An 18391-nucleotide genomic window follows, 5' to 3' on the forward strand; every position below is an offset into this window, starting at 1 on the left:
GCCAGCCTGAGAGTAAACCTCACCTCCCCCTTTCTGGCCATGAGACCTATCTTTCTTTCATCCTACACGCTCTCTAGGAGGCAGCGAGTGTTTTGAGTTCCGCTTTACAGAGGAACCAGTTGACGCAGGTGGCTTCCCCAGCTGGTCAGTGGCACCGCTGGGACGTGACCCCCACCCCCACCCCCGACTCTGGGTCCATTCCAGAAATTTCAGAGCTGACTCTGAGGTTAAGCAAACGCTCCGAGGCCAGAGTCTGGGTGGAGGTGCAGACTTAGGGGGCAGGCCTGGGGTCTGTTTTCTCACATTTCCTGCCCTAGGAGACAAGGAGAGGGTCTGGGTACATCCCAGCCCAGCTGAGCTGTGGGGCCTAGGAAGAAAGAACCAGAAACTCAGGGCCCTGCCCCCATGGGCTGGCCTGGCCGAGGTGCTTGAAAAAATAAACCCGTCCCTCTGGGGGATGCCGCTTGCGGGGCTGCTGGCCCTGGGGCTCCCTGGGTCATTCCCTAGGTCAAGGGCATCTGTGCCGGCCATTTCTAGGCTCCTTTCTTGGGAAAATAACCCCATTTCTCTAAGAAGCATATGTTCTTCTCCCCACCCAACCCCCTCAGCCCCAAACTGCTTAGAAAGCAGCCAGCGGTGAGGTTAGGAAATCAAACCCCAAGACGTTCTGTTCGGCAACTGAGATTCATTTCTTGTTTGGATAGCCAAAGGCTGAAAATGCCAAGAATTTACGGGCAGCCTGGGGGGGGGGGGGGCGGGGGCAGCTGGGAGTCCCGGGCCAGTTTGGGAGGGTCCCGGGCTGGGCCAGGACCCCACGCTGCGCTCCGCTGGATGCGCTGTTGACCCGCATCCAACCGCTGGGCTGAGGGCTTGAGTTGTTCTGAGGTCTGGCGTCAGGGGCCTGGAGCGAGCAGCAGAGGCTGGGGGCAGGGCCAGGTTGAGAGGATCCTATCCGGCCCCTCACCCCTGCTGGCTTGGCTTTGGGTGAAGAAAGGGAAGAGAGAGGGGTCCCGGCTGAGCACCCCGGCGGGGGGGTGGGCCCTGGGCATCTGACTTGTGTGTTCTGAGTTGTCTGGGGTGGACAGAGTGTGTGGACAACCAGGGAGGTAGATATGGGAGGGCTGGCCGGCCCGGGGCCGGGGCAGGGCGGGGGGGTTGGGGACAGACAGGGAGAGACCTCAGGGACATGCCGCCAGACAGGAGAGAGAGTCACAGCGGCAGAGAGACACAGAGATAGAAAGGGGGAGGCAGAGACACGTGGGGAGATGGGCAGAAACGGCCGAGTGTCACTGGTACAGGAGGGAGAATGGAGGGTCCCAGGTTTCTGGGGTTTGAAGCTGGGCTGCCCTCAGGTGCCTGGGGTGGGTCGAGGAGCCTGCGAGCTTGCCTGTGGCCCCGGGGTTTCCTACTCGCCTCATCTGTAGAATGGGTCCTGGGTGGGAGACGGCAGAGTAGGGCACCTCCTGGCGGGGACTGGGGCCACCGCTCACGGGGTGACAGCAGCCCAGAGTGACCCTTCGCTGGGCACCTGCTGGGGGCAGACGCTTGCCCGGTTCTGCCGCTCTGAAGCCCACGTCAAACTCTCTCATCACACAGACGAGGCCCTGAGCGCATCACACACACCGGGTCACACAGGCCACACGACTCACCGCTGTGCTGCACGGCCTGCTGGGGAGCCTGCCCCTGCCCCCCCCCCCCCGCTGGCTCTGTCCGCCTGTCTCCCCCCCCCCCAACAGTCCTGGTTGCAGCTTTCCACCCAGATGAGGGGGTGGGGCAGAGCCAGGAGCGGCCCACAGATAGCAGACTCCAGACGTGAGTCATTAGTGCAGAGGCTTTCCAGGGGGAGGGGGGAGGAGGGGAGGGGAGAGAGGTGGAGGAAGGGGAGAAGAGTAGAAAGAGGGAGAGGGGTGGGGTGGGGGGGTGGAAAAGCGAGGAAGGGGGAGAGGGAGCAGACCTTCCCGCAAACCCCCCCCCCCCCACCACCCCCTGCGCTCTGAGTTTAGGAGGACACGGGCCAGCTGGCCAGCTCCATGCTGGGAGAAGACAACTGGGTGTCTGGGATTCGGGAATCCTTGCCTCCCTCACTTCCTTGACACCCTCCAGAGTCAGGAGAAAGGACCTGGAGCTTGGAGGGCCTGGGCTGGCTGGCACGGCTGGGTGACTCTGGCAGGTCCCTTCCCCTCCCTGGCCTGTGTCCTCACCTGTGCACTGGGGGGACAGGGGCAGGAGTCAGGGGCATGGACTGAGCAGGGGCCGGCCGCTGGCCGCTTGCAGCAAAGAGGGTCTCCTCTGCGGCCACCCCGATGATGGGAATCTGGCCGAGAGCTCCGTCTGGGGCAGCCGGTCATCTCTGCTCATCCCCAGGAATCCCTAATGGCGGTAGTGGTAATCAGTGATGCTTCTAGATCAGAATATTTTGAGACTCGTTTTTTTTTTGTTTGTTTGTTTGTTTTTTCCCCACTCCTGGGATGTTACCGCAGAAGCCAAGAAGAGGCCTTTGAGTCTCAAAGACTCTGAGATACACCCAGCCCAAGAGGCATGAAGGGGGCATTCAACCCAAGGAGCCCTTACCCAGGGGAGGGCAGAGCAGATACCTGCTTGGACCCCAGCAGAGACCAGGCAGGACTGGGGGCCTCCTGGGGCCCACCAGCATGGACAAGTGATGTTCCCAGCCCCAAGGCTATCGGACGGGGACCATTGGACTGACTCGTCCCCAAGTGCGCTGCCCTCACCCAGCAGTGCGGGGCTCACACTGGAGATACGAGCGAGTTAAATAAAAGCCCATCGGTCCACTGCATCCCGGCGCAGGTAAGCTACCCCGTGTCCTCACGAACCACGTGCTCTAGTCGGGCAGCAGGCTGAGAGCGGCGTGGGAGCGGTCGCCGTGGTCGTCCCAGCCATCCCCCGACACGTTCCTATTTTGCAGATAGGGAAACTGAGGCTTGCTCATCCACAGCCAAGTAAATGCCAGACCGGGATGTGAACTCAGGTCAGCCTGCCTCCTGCAACAGTGCTCTTTGCCCCACGGCGCCCCATGGACGTCTGGAGAGGGCGTTGTGCCACAGGTGGAAGAGGTGGGCTGGGTGCCCTTCTGATCTGAAAGTCACCGGTTTAAATGCTTCCTTTGGCTCAGCCAGTGATGTCTGAGCACCAGGCACCCGGGGGAGTCAAAGGTGGATGGGAGGGTGAGGCTTGGGGTAGAGAAGCCGGAGGGAGGGGATGGGGTTGCACGAGGTAGGGAGGCAGCTGGGAAGACAGGAGGATACACCATGAGGAGAGAAGCGGAGGCCACAGGATGGACGGGTCCTTCTGCCTAGGGGCCGGTGGGCATCCCCCGGGGCCACAGGAGGCCTTAAACAGAGACAGGTGGGCAGGGAGGGAAGAGCTGTCAGGCAGCTTCAGGGTTGAGGCACCATGGGCTCTTGGAGGGGAGACATCTGCAGGGTCAGGGTCACGGATTTGGGGCTCAGGAACCCATCAGATGCCGGTTTGGCATCATCAGGGGGCAGGTGGGAAAGGGTGCTGCAGGAGCCCTGGGGGCAGTGCCATGAAGTGCAAGTGGAAAGGAGGAGCAGGGACAGAGTCCTGGGAGACACTGGCATTTCAGGGTGGGGGAGGGCCCGAGCGACTGGAGGGACTCAGGGACGGTCACGCACCCATATGTTCATTCATTCCGCAGCCGTTTGGAACACCTACCCTCTGCCAGGTACTGTTCTGGGCTCTGGGAACTCAGTAGTGAACAAAGCAGATGTGATCCTTGCCCTCCTGGAGGGCACAGACCAACAGGAATGCTCTAAGAATGGGTAGTGATAAGTGCTAAGAGAGAACACCAAAGCCAGGTTGAGGGGATACAGAGTGACAGAGGGTTATTTTAAATGGGGTGGACAGGGAGGGCCTCTCTAAAGAGGTGACATTTAAGGAGAGACCTGAGGGAGGTTGGGTGAGCCATGTGGGCATCTGGGAGAGGAGTGTTCCAGAGACCAAGGATTTTCTTTTTATTCCAAAGAGATGGGAGTCCCAGGATGGTTTTAAGCAGAGGAGGGACAGGATCTAACTTAGGACCCCTCTGTCTGCTGAATGAATGAACTGTGGGGCCCAGGGTGGAAACAGGGAGCCCAGGGTGGCTGCCATGATGACCGCCCAGGTAGGAGATGGAGGTGGTCCAGAGTGGGGCAAGGTAGGGGAAGGGGTAGGGAGGTAGGTCAGAGCAGGCATGCTTGGTGGATGAGGGCTTGCTGATGGAGACAGTTTCTGGAAGGATGGTGCTGGTCAGCAACATTGAATTTGTCAGGAGACCAAGTATGATGAAGACCGAGCCATGGCCATTGGATGTGGGAGGTGACTTTTGGGGGAAGGAGTAAGTGGGATGTGAGGAAGTGGAGGCAGACTGTGTGGACTTCTGAGACCCAGGCCAGAAGTCAGATAGTGTAGGTTGGATAAGAGGCTTGTTTGCTCTACTCTTCCTTCTCTCTCTCTCTCTTTCTCTCTCTCTCTCTCTCTCTTTTTTTTTTTTCCCCCATGGAAGATACTTATATGGGACTAAACACTGAAGGGGGAAGAATCAGCAGAGGGGGAGTACAGAAGGGGACAGCTGGCTTGGGGAGGTTCAGGGGCTGCAGGGGGATGGGATCTACATCCTAGAAAGGAAGAGTGACCTTGGCCCATAGAGGAACCCCTACCCTCTGAGCTGGAGAAAGGCTCTGGGGACTGGTGGACGTACGGGTGAACCTGCAGGTGTGGGGCAGGCAACTGAAGAGTGGCTCTCCCTTTGTCCTCATTTCTCATTGAAGCAGGGGGCCATTGGTCTGGTGGGAGGGTGGGGGACAATAAAAACGGAGGCTTGAGGTGGAGGTGAGGTTTGAAATGGCCCTCGTGGAACCAGAAACACACAGATTTCAGAGCAGCACGGAGCCCCCACTGGGTTGGCTCCAGTGCGTGAGGCCAAGAACTCCCTCAGGAGGGATCTAGGGGTGAGATGTGGCAAGCCGACAGGGCAGGTGAGAGGGAGGGCAAGTGGGCAAGGGACAAAGAGAAGATGGTGAGTTGGGGGCTGAGGAGCTAGATGGTTAGGGCAAGAATAAGACAGGAGGTTAAGTGTGGGTGCACACGAGTGTATATGTGAGTATGCACAAAGCAGTTTGGTTGGATACGTGTAGGGTAGTCTCTCCACCTTGGGGATAGATAAACCCAGGGTGTGCTCAAGGCAATCCTTCGGAAAGCAGGGGAAACTATCAGAACTTCAACGAACGTGATTTCGTACATCATCTTTTTGCAAATGGAAGGTTCCATTTCATTTTGTTTTATGCCCTGGACGTATATTAATATGGGTACGTGTGCAAAAATATTAAGTAAATATGCACGTATCAGGGGAGTGGACACTGTTTGCTGCTTGGGCACATGCTTTGAGCAATTTAGACACCAAGGAGTAAGAAGGCACTGATGCTTGGAGAGGCACCGTGTACTGTTGAATCCGTTTGAAGGCTCTAGGAAGCAGTCTACCTCCCTCCACCCCGTGCCACTGCTCAGACCGTCTTCTGCACCTGCGGCCCGGGGCTCATTCTCTCCCTTCCTTGCCGCCACTTAGAGGCTCCTGCCAACCTGATCTTGGAACCCACGGACGCCTTTCCCGCCCCCATGCCTGTGCAGGGCCAAACCTGCCTCATTCGCCTCTGTACTCGGTGCCTTGTTGAAGGCTTGGCACACGGCGGGTGCTGAGTGTCGACAGAAAGCACGAAGGCAAAAGGCCCTAGAGTGGCCCTGACCTTGGGCCAAAACAGTGAGGGGTGTCCGCAGCTCCTCACGCGCTGCCACCCAGTACCCAATTCATCAGCAGGACCGATGTTCCTCCGTCAGAATAAATCCTCATCTTCCCGGCCCAGTCCGGCTCCAGGCCCCTCTTCCCTCTTGCCCGGTGGCTAAGCAGCCTTCTCCTCCGCATGCACCCTGCCCCCTGCCCCCTACAGTGTATTTTGTTCAAAGCAAGTCAGGGGTGTCTCCCCTGCTCAAAGCCATGCACTTGGCTCTGATGCTCAGAGCAAGAGAGGGCCAGAGTGGGCCCCGCCCCCCCCGCGCGGTGGCTCCCAAGGCCCGACACGACCTGCCTCCCCTCCCCTCTCAGATCTCCTGGTGCACCCCTTTCTCCCATCTTCTCTGCTCCAGCAGCACTGGTCCCCCCGGTTCCCCAGGCACCCTGACAGCATTCCCACCTCACAGCCGTTGCTGCTCCCTTTGTAGCAAACGCCCTCCCCGCAGGTACCTGCGTGGGCCGCTCCGTTACCTTACTTTGCTTTCTGGGTTCAAACGCCACCTCCTCCGAGAAGTCCTCTCGAATTACCTGGCCTCAAATAGCCAGCCCACCACTGCTTGCCGTCTTCCCTCCTTCATTTTCCTTCACCGTCTCACATAGCAGATTTTTATTGCACATCTCTTTCTGGCCTCTTTCCCCCACCAGTCCAGCAGGGGACGTATTGTTCTGTTTACTGTTACATGCCTGGCACCCAGGATGGGCCAGGCCTGTGATCGAGCTCCGTGGATTTCTATTGGATGAGCGAATGAATGGCTGTGAGGGAGCCAGGTTTCCAGCCCTGACCCTGCCTAGCCATGCTGTGCGGCACCAGGGCCATCCCTGCCCCTCTCTGTTCCTCACTACCCCAATCTGTACACTTCAGAGACAATGGCTGCCTGGGCCTGGCCTTTGTGCCGGGAAGGCCTCCAGGGAGGACGTTCCCCCGTCCGTGGGGACAGGCCCCCGTGCCGCCCACCGCCCCCTGGGTAGGCCCCGCCCTTACCTTCTGCAGCCACTGCGTGTTGTTCTCCAGCACCTTCTCCAGCTGTCGCACTCGCTGGGCCGGCCAGTCCCCTAGGTTCAGTGCAGCGGCAGCGGGCGAGTCCCTCTGGAGGCTGTTGGAGCCCCCGAAGGCCTCGGGTTCGGGTGGGCAGGGTTCAGGCTCGGGCAGCACGAAGGTGTAGCTGCACTGGCCGTGCTGGACGCGGTGCGCCCGGCGGCGCCCGGCCGCCTCCTGCCCCCTCCGCTGGGCCACAGTCACGGCGGCCGCGGCGAGGAGGAGGAGGCCGCCCAGCAGCATGGCCGGCCGGGAGAGCATCCGGAGATGCGGCGATGGTGACGGGTGTCGGGTCAGGGCCCCCCCCCACCCCCACCCCGGCGCTCCGCCCGGCTCCGGGCCCGGGATGCCTGCCCACCGAGCCTCCGCAGCTGCAAACCCCTGTTTTGGCCGAGCTCTGTCCAGGGCAGCTATTTATACTTGCGGCTTCCTCCCACCGCCTCTGCTCCCCGCCCCCGCAGACACCCCCTAACCCTTTCCCTTCCTTCCTCCTCACTCCGGCCGGAGGCTGCCCGGTCCCCGTGCACCGGGCCTGCTCTCTCTGCTTGGCCTCGCCTCTGAGTTATCTGCTATCCAGGGGAGGCCTGGCCTCCCTGTGAGAAAGAAAACAACACACACACACGCACACGCACACACGCACAGACACAAACACCAAACCCCCAAAGCTGCCTGCTTCGGAAAACCAAACCCGGGTGAACCCTCTCTTCCTGTCTCTGTCTGTCTCTCTGTCTCTCTCCAACCTCCCCCCCACCCCCCCAAGGCTGGGATCTCAAGTTTCAGCTCCCCTTCCCCTTCCCTCTCCCCCTCTACCTTCCCCCGCCCCCCACCCACCCACACACTCCGATTCCATGTTAGTGCTTGGAACATTGGAACATGAGCAAAGTGACCCCCGGAGAGAGCAAAAGGAGGGGGGCAGAGGGGTGAGGCTTGGAAGGAGGCAGAGAGTCCAATCTGTTTCTAGAGAAAGAGAAATTCCTTGCGAGGCCAGGGAAGTCGGCGCTCCCAGCAGGGAGCTGGCTCCCTTCCTCCCTTCTCCCGTGGGGCCTGGGGGATGTTGTGCCCTGGGGTGGCCCTGCTCAGCAGATGTGACAGCAATGAGGGGTTGTCCTGTCCCGGGGCACACTGTTCTAGGACTGCATCTGGCTGGAGGGGAGGAAATGGATTGCTTGGAGAATAGCTTCTGGTGAAGAAGTGTCTCTCCTAGCCCTGGGGTCAGAGGTGGCTGACTCCCCCGCCCCGGCTCCTGGGTGGCCGGCTGACGATGTTATGCGTCCACATCCTGCCCCAGCGGGGTAGACCCCATCTCTTGAATGTATGTGAGTCCTCAGCCTGGAAACTGAGGACCTTCTGTTTCGCTTGTTTACCTGTTTCCTGGTTTAAATCCTGGCTAGACCAGCTGTGTGACTTCGGGCCAGTCGCTTAACCTCTCTGTGCTTCTGTTTCCTCTTGGCGAACCGAGGAAAATAACACCACCCACTTCACAGAGTGTGAAAATTAAGTGAGTTTGAGCAGGGATGGCGGAGGGTGAGCGCTACATAAATACTTTCTATAGCTGTTATCAGCGTCATAGTTACTGTGTACTTCCCCTCCCCCAAACCACCAGCATGTACCGCCCACGAGAGCAGGACAGGACTTGTTTTGTGGGGACGTGGCGGGGGGTGGAGGGTGGCGGAGGGCAAGAGGTACCCAGGAGTGGTTGCATCTCTCTCCAGGGCACCGCCTTCCGCCTTTCTCTGCTGCTTTTCCCAGAGTGGACCCCCCCCACCCCAGCTGTTTGCTATTGTTTTTTTACCCTTTGTTTTCCCAAATCCTAGGGAGTTTTGAATGGGGCAGGCTGCTTGGGGGCAGGGGGAACCAGGGGCGCATCCGGGGGACTGAGGACATTAAACCAGGTGTGTGGGGCTTTGGCAGGAAAAGGAAAGGCAGCTGGTTATCAGCCACCAGCATTCGCTGAACTTCCTGCGTGCTCCCGACCCTGCTTGCCCACCTCTGCCTCAGTTGTCTCGGCTGTAAATGGGGTCACACCACCCCCGACCTTGCGAGGAAGACGCATGTCCATGCCGGCCACGGGTTTATCCTGGCGTCTGGCACCGGTGAGCCCAGAGTGCAGGGCGACTGTCTTGTGTTGGTGGAGCCCCGCGGTGCGAGCCCAACAAGGCCGGTGCCGCGATCGTCCCCATTTTACAGAGCAGGAGAGTGGTTTGCCCGAAGTCACACAGCGTGGAGATGCATGGCCTGGAGCCGGGGCAGGAGGGCAGGCTCGTGCATTTAATCTTCCTGATGGAGAGAATGAATGACTGCACGAGATGTAATTTTCTTCCCATGGTCCCGTTATTACACTCATGGATCTCTGTACAGAAGAGGAAACAGGATTACCTGTTTACTGGAGAAATGTGGGTAGGATCAAAGGAAGAGTCTGGAAAGCCTGGGAGATGGCCCTGGCAGCCTCTGCACCTTCATTTCAGTGCTTCCTTCTCACCTCGGGGCCTTTGCACATGCTGCTGTCTCTGTCCACCCACCCTCACCCCCACCTTTCAGCAGTGTTCCAGTTACTGTTGCCCTCAGCCAATTACACCAACACTCAGTGGCTTAAAACAAAAATAACAATTGGGGGCGGGGGTGCCTGGGTGGCTCAGTCAGTTAAGCGACTGACTTGCGGCTCAGGTCATGATCTCGCAGTTTGTGAGTTCGAGCCCCGCGTCGGGCTCTGTGCTGACAGCTCAGAGCCTGGAGCCTGCTTCAGAGTCTGTGTCTTCCCCTGTCTCTACCCCTCCCCTGCTCATGCTCTGTGTCTCTCTGTCTCTCAATAATAAATAAACGTCAAAAAAAAAAAAAAACCGCAAACATTTATTACCTCTCAGGGTTTCTATGGGTCAGGAATTCAAGACCAGCTCAGCTGGGCCGTCTGCTTGGGTCTCTCATGACCCAAAGCATGACAGGGCCACTCAGGGCTACAAAGGCGCTTGTCCCCAGAGGGCCAGGTGGAAGTCACATTGCACTACAAGACCTAGACTTGGGTAAGTCATTGAGCGGAGCTTCTGGCGTATTCTATCGGTGTCTGTCCAGTTCAAGGCAGGGAACATAGACCACACCCTTCGACGGAGGTCACTGTCCCAAGAAGAGCACACAGGACGGGAGGTGCATTGATGTAGCCACGGCTGGGAAACGCTACAGCCAAGGGGACTGCCACACGCTCCCCACCCCGGCCCCTGAGCCCCCTTTCACCGTTCCACCCTTCGTCTTAGCCCTTCTCAAGGTGCTAAGAGGTTAATTACTTGCGTCACTAACCACTCATCTCTCTCTGTTCGCCCCCAGTGTTTGTTACGTAGTATGTTCTTAGGAAATAATCTGCCGAATGAAGGAACAGGGTGAGTGAATGAACGAAGGCAGTGCTTGGGCCGGGTTCTCCGGGTCCGGCCGACGTGGAGCAGGAGGCTGGGACGCTGGGGAGCCTCCGCGGGGCTGCGCTGACACAAGCAATCCCGGTTGACACGGACATGGGGGCAGGTGGCTGACCGCTTTGGGCTGCAGATTCCTCCTCACGGTGAGAGCGTGCAACAGACCCTACCCGCGTCTCCCGGGGATCTCGCAGAGGTGAGCTCCAGGGAAAGCTTACACACTGCCAGGCTGCTGAGGATCTTTCAACACAGGTCCCCAAGGCCGGTGTCTGAGGGAGGTTGGACACAAATCTAGCCTGGAGGCCGAGGGCTTACAAAAGGAACCCCCAGCCCTCGGAAAAATGGGAGCCAGCCATCCCCGGGAGAAGCAGCTGGTGCCAGGGTGGCTGCAGGAGGGAGCTGGTGGCAGGACCCAGAAAGGGACCCAGAAAGACATCATCCGGGGTCCGTTGGCAAGTGCTGCTGCTGAAGGCAGCACGGAACTTTGTAGCCGGAGGGGCCTTTGGTATCCTGGGCGCACTGCGGGCGGACCCATGGCCCCCACCTCACCTGTGAGCGCCAGACCCCGAGCCATCCGCCTTCTGGACTTGGACCTCAAGGCCTCAAACAGAACTCCCCATTTTCTATTGCCCCCCCCCCCCGGGGGGCCCCAAACGGACTTCTGGACTCTTCGGTCACTGGTAACCGCCCAATCTTCTCCAGGCACCCGGGACGGAAACCCGGGAGCAGGGCTGGCTTCGTGGGCGTGCGACCCCAGCGGTCACACAGGGCCCACGCTTGGAAGGGTAATGTTCTGTGTAATGTTCTGCTGTCACTGTCTGGAGATTCTTAGGAAATTCTGAACGAAGGATCTGGCACTTTCGTTCTGCGCTGGACCCCTCAAACTAGGTAGCCAGTCTCGCCGGGGGGACAGGAGCCTCCCGTAACCCCTGCCCCCCCCCCCGCACCCCCTCTCCTCCCCCACCAATCACACTTGCTCTTCCAGTGTGATCCTGTAACTCTCTCTCCCCCTGCCCCCTCTTCGCTATTCTGGACATTCCAGAGCCAGCCTGTCTCGGTTGGAATGTTGGCTTTCTCGCCTCCAAACGTGTGCTTAATCTGCCTGTCGCTCAGTTTCTGCTCCCGTCAAATGGGGTGGATGCTAGTAACCCGATAGGGTTGTCAAAAGGACGAAAAAGCTGATCCCCGCAAAAGACTTAACACGGAGCCTGGCACATGCTAAGTGCTCCATCCATGGCAGCCCAGTAATGTCATCATGTCCCCGCCGTCACTCTCCAGGTTGCCTCTGCTTGGACAATCCTTCCCACCTTTAGTCGCTGGTTTTCCTTCTGCCTGTCTTTTGGGTCTTATCTCAGGCTTCACCACCTCCTCCGGGAAGCCTTCTTTCATGGCCTCCCTACATCAGTAGGAATAGGCCGTCTACCTCTGGGATCCCCACGCTCCTTGCCTGTGTGTCCCCCGTCATAGCGTCACCCTGCATTATGAAGGCTTGTTTGCAGACTTTTGTCCCCTTCTAGTCTGAAAACCCTTCCAGGTCACTGACCACCTTTCCATTTCTGTGTCTGTTGCCTGGCCTAGGGTCAGGTTCATAGTGGGTTCTCACGAGCGTTTGTTGAATGAATAGTCACCACTCTAGGGTGGGGGCTGGAGCTGGAGTCCCAAAGTGGAGGCTAAGGAAGTCACCCTTTCCAGGGCAGGGGCAACAGGAAGTTTCTGTCTCGGGTATGTCTATTTGGGTCTTGTCTCCAAATATGTGAAACAACCACCCCCTCTCCCCAGTTTATTTTCCCTCTGCTAACCTGTCGTCATCATGGAGCCAGAGCATGGAGAAAATCCTTCAACCCACCTGGAGAATTTGGCTTTTGCTCAAATGGCTTAGGCAAAAAGAGAACTTGTTGGCCGACGTTACTGAAAAGCGCGGGGGTTTCTAGCTTCAGGCATAGCTGGATCCAGATGCTCAGATGTTATTAGGAATCCTCCTTTTTTCTTCTTCCTCAGCTCTAAGCCCTTGTTTTCCTGTTGGCTTAATCCTCTGACAGTTCCCACCACCTTTACCCCCGTCATTGGTGGCAACAGTTCCAGTCTCTCAATTTAGCAATCCCTCTGCCCTGAGGCAGAATGCCCCTTTCCTGATAGCTCTTGGGAAAGTTCTGGCTTGGGTCACACAGACATTCCTGAACCAAATACTGTAGCCAGAGGGTTGAGATGCTCTGGTTGGTCAGGCTGGGCCATGTGCCCAGCCCTGGTGCCCTTGGGTGGGGTCAACCTCATGGGACCGAAAGGGATTGAGGGAGGGGTAGGGTGCTTCTCAAGGGACTCTGGGGTAGAGGGACTAGAAGGAGGCAGGTGCTGGCCACTCGCCCAGTGAACTGGTTTCCTCTGCCGCCACTGTCCCGCCCCCCCCCCCCCCCCCGTCCTTACCTCCCATTTAGTTTGTGAGAAAACACACCCAGAGGAGGAGGCAACTTGCCCCAAGTCGAGCCCTGGAATCTCTTTTCCTGGAAGCACTGATCTTCCCGCTCCTGGGAACAAAGACAGGGGGAACGAGATCATTCCTGGAGAATCACGTGCCGAATTGGGGCTCCCCGAGGGCTCGGATCCGAAGAAGATGAAGCCACCGGCCCGAGTCTCCCACTCTGGGCCTCATCCCCACAACCCAGCTCTTTCCCAGCCCCCTTCCTTTTCTGCTCCCTGCATGTCAACGCCCAGGGTGATAACCGAGGGTGGCAAGCGGGGCAGCCTGGGGGCGCCCCCGAAGCCTCTCGCACTGTGCTGTGCACAGTCCCGAGGACATCGCCTGGGCGCCTGGTGGGGGCCACTATGGCAGTGCGGCAAGCCCTGGCAGGGGGCTCGGGGGCTGCTGGCTACCTCGGGGGTGGCCTGTCAGCGTCCCCAGGGGTCGAGGGGCGGATCTCGTGCAGCGAGAATCGCGGTGTCTCCGTGAGACTTTCCACTCAAGACAATGGTCTGTCTGTCAACTGCTTCCTGCCTCCGCTTTCTGCCACCCCGGACCCAGAACCGCAACACAACTGATGAATCGGAAGGGACCTGAGGCTGGGTTTTGAGGTCACTCCTGTGACCCAGGCCTATCAGTTACGAGCCCCTCACTCCTGGCACTGGATCTTGATTCCACTTTCGTTTGAGAGACTCCGTTTTCCCATCTTTGAAAAAGGAGAACAGTCCCTCCTTAGCAAGGTGGGGGTGGTTTGGGGGCGGGGCCGAGGCTGTGTCCCAGTTAACAGCAGTTTCTAACCACGCGGCTAACACTTCGCGGTTTTAAACAACGGCAGTGCGATTTTATTCACATATGTACATTTTTTTTACAGTGACTTAATTTTGAGAGAGAGAGAGAGTGTGTGTGTGTGAGAGAGCAGGGGAGGGGCAGAGAGAGAGAGAGGGAGAGAGAGAGAATCCCAAGCAGGCTTTGTCTATACTGTCGTCGCAGAGCCTGACGCAGAGCTCAATCCCGCAAACCGCGAGATCATGACCTTGAGCCCAAGTCAAGAGTCAGATGCTTAACCGGCCGAGTCACCCAGGCGCCCCTCATGCGTGTACAATTTTGGGCGGGTTCAGTGGGGACGGCTTGACTCGACTCCATTCGATAGCAGCTGCAGGGGTAGGATGAGAAAATGCCATTTAAGTAATTGGCACGTCAGTGCCCAAGCGTTGGTAGGTGTTATCATCCTTGCTATCGTTGGGAAGATCCAGCATCTCTTGGCATGAAAATGTCCTTTAGACCCTCTGATGGCTCAGAGCGGCCGACTCCCGATTTCGGGGTTTGTGAGTTCGAGCCCAGCATCGGGCTCTGCTCTGACAGTGAGGAGCCTGCTTGGGATTCTCTCTCTCTCCCTCTCTCTCTCTGTCCCTCTCTCGTCCTTTCTCTCTCTCTGTCTCAAAATAAATAAACTTTTTTTTTTTAATTTTTTTTTCAACGTTTTTTATTTATTTTTGGGACAGAGAGAGACAGAGCATGAACGGGGGAGGGGCAGAGAGAGAGGGAGACACAGAATCGGAAACAGGCTCCAGGCTCCAAGCCATCAGCCCAGAGCCCGACGCGGGGCTCGAACTCGCGGACCGCGAGATCGTGACCTGGCTGAAGTCGGACGCCCAACCGACTGAGCCACCCAGGCGCCCCAAAATAAATAAACTTTAAATATATATATTTATGGATTATTTCCATTGAGGCGGCCAAAGAAATTGGCCCAGACATGTTTCAGGATTTGTCCAAAGTCACCTAGCGTGGTCCTGGCAAGATGGGGTCAGATACAACTACATCTGCGGTTAGCAACGCTTGTCCCTCCCGGGGGCAACCACCCGGGCCTCAGTTTCCCCTCTGAACAAGGGGAGTGTCCTGGTTCGGCCGCCCCAGAGGCTGACGGGCCCAGGGTAGAGGACAGGCCTCCTTGTGGCCGCGCTGCTCAGCCGGGGCCACCACCCTGCCCGTCTTTTCTCAGGCTGCCTCTGAGCCCGCGTCTGGCACTCGCTCCAGGATGTGAAGAATGAGCCTGCCAGGTCAGAGGGCAGATCTATTTTTGAACCTGGGACCCCGCGGAGGTCCAGAAAAGCCTGTGACCCAGAGAACCAACAGGCCCCTATATATTTTGTTTGTTTTTACCAGACAAGCACAGCACGTCCTTTATAGAAAAGTCAGAAAATACATGTTAGCAAAAGGAAAAAAATAAACAGCTTGTGCTGTCATCAGCTAGAGGCAAAAACCATAGCTCACGTTTTGGAGTATTTCCCACTTACCATTTCCCTCTCCACATAGATGCGTGTATTTTGGGGGTGGGTTTTCTAGCACAGACACACACACACACACACACACACACACACACACACTGGAATCTTCTTTAAATTGTGTTTCATTGTATTTTACTTATTTTGGATTTATCTTTTGAAAAAAGAAATCAGAAACGTGCACAGGGTAATATAATACAACCCCATCTATCCATCATTCGGAGTGGGCACATGCCAGCATTTTGCGTGTTTGTTCCGGATTTTTTATTTTATTTAAAAAAAATAATTTTTTTAACGTTTATTTATTTTTGAGACAGAGAGAGACAGAGCATGAACAGGGGAGGGGCAGAGAGAGAGGGAGACACAGAATTAGAAGCAGGCTCCAGGCTCTGAGCCATCAGCCCAGAGCCCGACGCGGGGCTCGAACTCACAGACCGCGAGATCATGACCTGAGCTGAAGTCGGACGCTTAACCGACTGCGCCACCCAGGCGCCCCAGTTCTGGATTTTGTAAAGAAGTAAAATATTAGGGCGCCTCGGTGGCTGAGGCGGTTAAGCGTCTGGGTCTTGATTTCCGCTCAGATCATAATCCCACGGTTTCTGAGTTCGAGCCTCGCATCTGACTCCGTGCTGACAGCACATATATACGTGTCCAGAAATAATATACACTCTTTCGGTGCCTTCAGAATTAAAATATATATGGCAGTAAGATGTACGTAGTCTTCCGCCTGCACCTTATGGTTTCCAGATCTATCCAAATTAAATTACACATACAGATCTTGTGACTAGGTCATTTTCTTTTCACTGCTATGCAGCTTTGCAGCCTAGAATTGTATCGCTTTTTATTTCCCCAGTCCTTGGCGGATGGACATGTGGGTCCATTCAATTCTCTGTCACTCCTAACCAGTCTCCTGCCGCTATCTTATCCACCAGCCCGCGTGCCTACGAAGAGATCGCCAAATTGTGCTTTCAATCCGCTGCACCGGGTTACCTCCCCGCTCGCAGGACATGAGGGTTTCTTTGCTCCACACTCTTGCCACCCCTTGGTGTCATCAGGCTTCACTCTGTAGAATCCGAGGGCTGTGAAATGATGCTCTTGTTTTATAGCCGGCTCTTCCTACCTAACAGCACAGTATGAACGACTTTCCTCTGCAGACATTTCTCTTATAAGCACATGTTTAATGGTAGCAAAAGCCGCTGCTGGAGCGCTGCCAGGATTTTCTTAACCGATTCCTTGTTGTTGGGACACGGGGCTTTGTTTTCACGGTAGCTTGCAAAACTGACCCTAGATTCCTCCCACCCCAGGAGCGAGCACGCTCCTTTGCAATGTGACTTTGCAGCTCCTCCCACAAAGAGGCGGAGTCTATTTCTCCCTCCCTTGAATCTGGGTTTGCCCATGTGACTTGCTTTGGCCAATGCAACCCTTTCCCATGTGAGGCAGCTGGAAAGGGGCTGTGGGCTGGGGCTTGCTCTCTGGCTCACCTGGGACCCTGGGGGACCCGGGTGGGAACAAGCCTTGCTAGCCTGCGGGGTGATGAGCCAGGTGGTCGTGTCATCCTGGCACTCCAGCTGACGTGGGAGCAACCGCGGATGCCTGGTCAGGCCATCCTGGACCACCCAGCCCAAAGGAGAAGAATCATCTAGTCGGCCCACCGAAAGATGGGGAATAATCCAGGTTTGCTGCTTGAAGCCGCTGAATGGTTTGTTACACAGGAAGAGCTGATGCAGCTTCAGGTCGGCTCTTTTCTTTCGCTCAGCTAATTGCTACGAACGTTGGGCTATTTATCCCTCAAAGTCATTGCGAAGATGCAAGGAGATGTTATGTCAGCATCCCAGGCAGGACTCAATATCCAGGGGATCCCCTTTCACATCCTGGTGGTCGCAATGTGACTTGTGACTCATCCTGTTTCCCCTTGGTTCTCCCTACCGTCCCTCCGTATCCCAAGTGGACTCATCCTTCAGGTTTTCTGGAACTATCAGCATTTAAATGTAAACATAATCGTGCGGACTCAAGTATGTAATGGCAGTTGTGTGAAGATCTCTAGTGCTTGGATTCCAGGTCTCTGGTCCCTCCAGACACTCCTTCTTGAAGTCAGGCATGGCCACGTGACTCGTTTTGACCACTCAAATGTGAATGGTAACTTTGAAGAACGGTCGCGTGGCCCGTGTGCTTCCCTCCCCTACCGCAGAGAACCCGGAGCTTTGTGCTAAGAGCGCGGCAACCTCACGTGGTCCCGAAATTCTGGGTCCCCCATGAAGTTTCGATGGGCTTCCCTGATGACCCACGTTGGACTAGATGCATGAGAAAGAAAAAACTTTCCGTCTTGTATCGTGCTGGCCGTTGTCACAGCAGCAGAGCCCCACTGTTCTGGGTTGAGCTCTGTTCCCCCAAACACATGCGGAAATCCTAACCCCCAGAATGCGGCCTTGTCTGGAGAAAGGGTAATTAGTTAAGCTGAGACCATCCAACACGCCTGGTGTCCTTGCAGGAGGGAGGCATGACGATTCGAGGGCAGAGCGCCATGTGAGGACAGAGGCAGGGATGGGAGCAATGCAGGCACGAGCCAAGGAGCTGCAAGATTGGGGGCAATCACCAGAAGCCAGGGAGGGCCAAGGGAGCCTTCTACCCAGAGTCTCAGAGGGCACATGCCCACGCCGATGCCTCCGGAGCTGTGAGAGAATCCATTTCTGTTGTTGTGAGCCACCCAGTCTTCTGGACTTGGTGACGGCAGCCCCAGGATACGAATACCCTGCCTGTACCTTGGCTGATGCAACAGTCGACCACGGCAACCTCTTTCGGTCACCCCGGTGTCGTTTAGTGACACTCTGCATGCACCAGGCTCAATGCCCAGCGCTCCACGTGCAATATCGTTTCACTCATTTTTGTTCTTTATTGTTTACCTCTACTTTATTGGGTTCCAACCACATGCCCCGGCACTTTCCTCTAAAGCCCTGGGGAAGCACAGGGAACCAAATGGCCCCCTGGCAGGCTGGCGGGGCTAGAGGGATAGACACTGAGCAGGATGGCCACGTGGATGTGTGTTTGGCTTTACCGAGAAGGTGGAATTTGGACAGAGACCGGAAGGAGGCCCCACAGGTCCAGCCTTGAAGATTTAGTGGCCCTCTGCCTGGACTCCTCTTCCAGAAGGGGAATGGGAAACCAAGTCCCAAGTACCCAAGTTCATGGGCTGGAAAATCAAGGCGCTATTAAAAATGAAATTGCAGGGGGAAGAGATTTGTGATGTGTTGTTGAGTTAAAAAAAAAAGCTTTAGGGGCGCCTGGTTGGCTCAGTCGGTTAAGCGTCCGACTTCGGCTCAGGTCATGATCTCACGGTTCATGAGTTCGAGCCCCGCGTCGGGCTCTGTGCCGACAGCCCAGAGCCTGGAGCCTGCTTCAGATTCTGTGTCTCCCTCT

At 56.8% G+C, this 18391-nt stretch overlaps 1 protein-coding gene across 1 annotated transcript in view; it reads right to left on the reverse strand.

Annotated features, from left to right (window-relative positions):
• Positions 1-7243, reverse strand: part of ANGPT4 (angiopoietin 4) — a 40405-nt gene extending 33162 nt beyond the window's left edge. The window contains exon 1 of the mRNA XM_040447456.1: positions 6789-7243. Within this exon, the coding sequence (XP_040303390.1) occupies positions 6789-7103 (315 nt within the window). The 5' untranslated portion in view covers positions 7104-7243. The remainder of the gene's footprint in view (positions 1-6788) is intronic.
• Positions 7244-18391: the final 11148 nt, after the last annotated feature.

The sequence above is a fragment of the Herpailurus yagouaroundi genome, unplaced genomic scaffold, assembly GCF_014898765.1.
Source record: "Herpailurus yagouaroundi ecotype Mexico unplaced genomic scaffold, PumYag 196, whole genome shotgun sequence".
In the NCBI taxonomy this organism is placed as follows: Eukaryota; Metazoa; Chordata; class Mammalia; order Carnivora; family Felidae; genus Herpailurus; species Herpailurus yagouaroundi.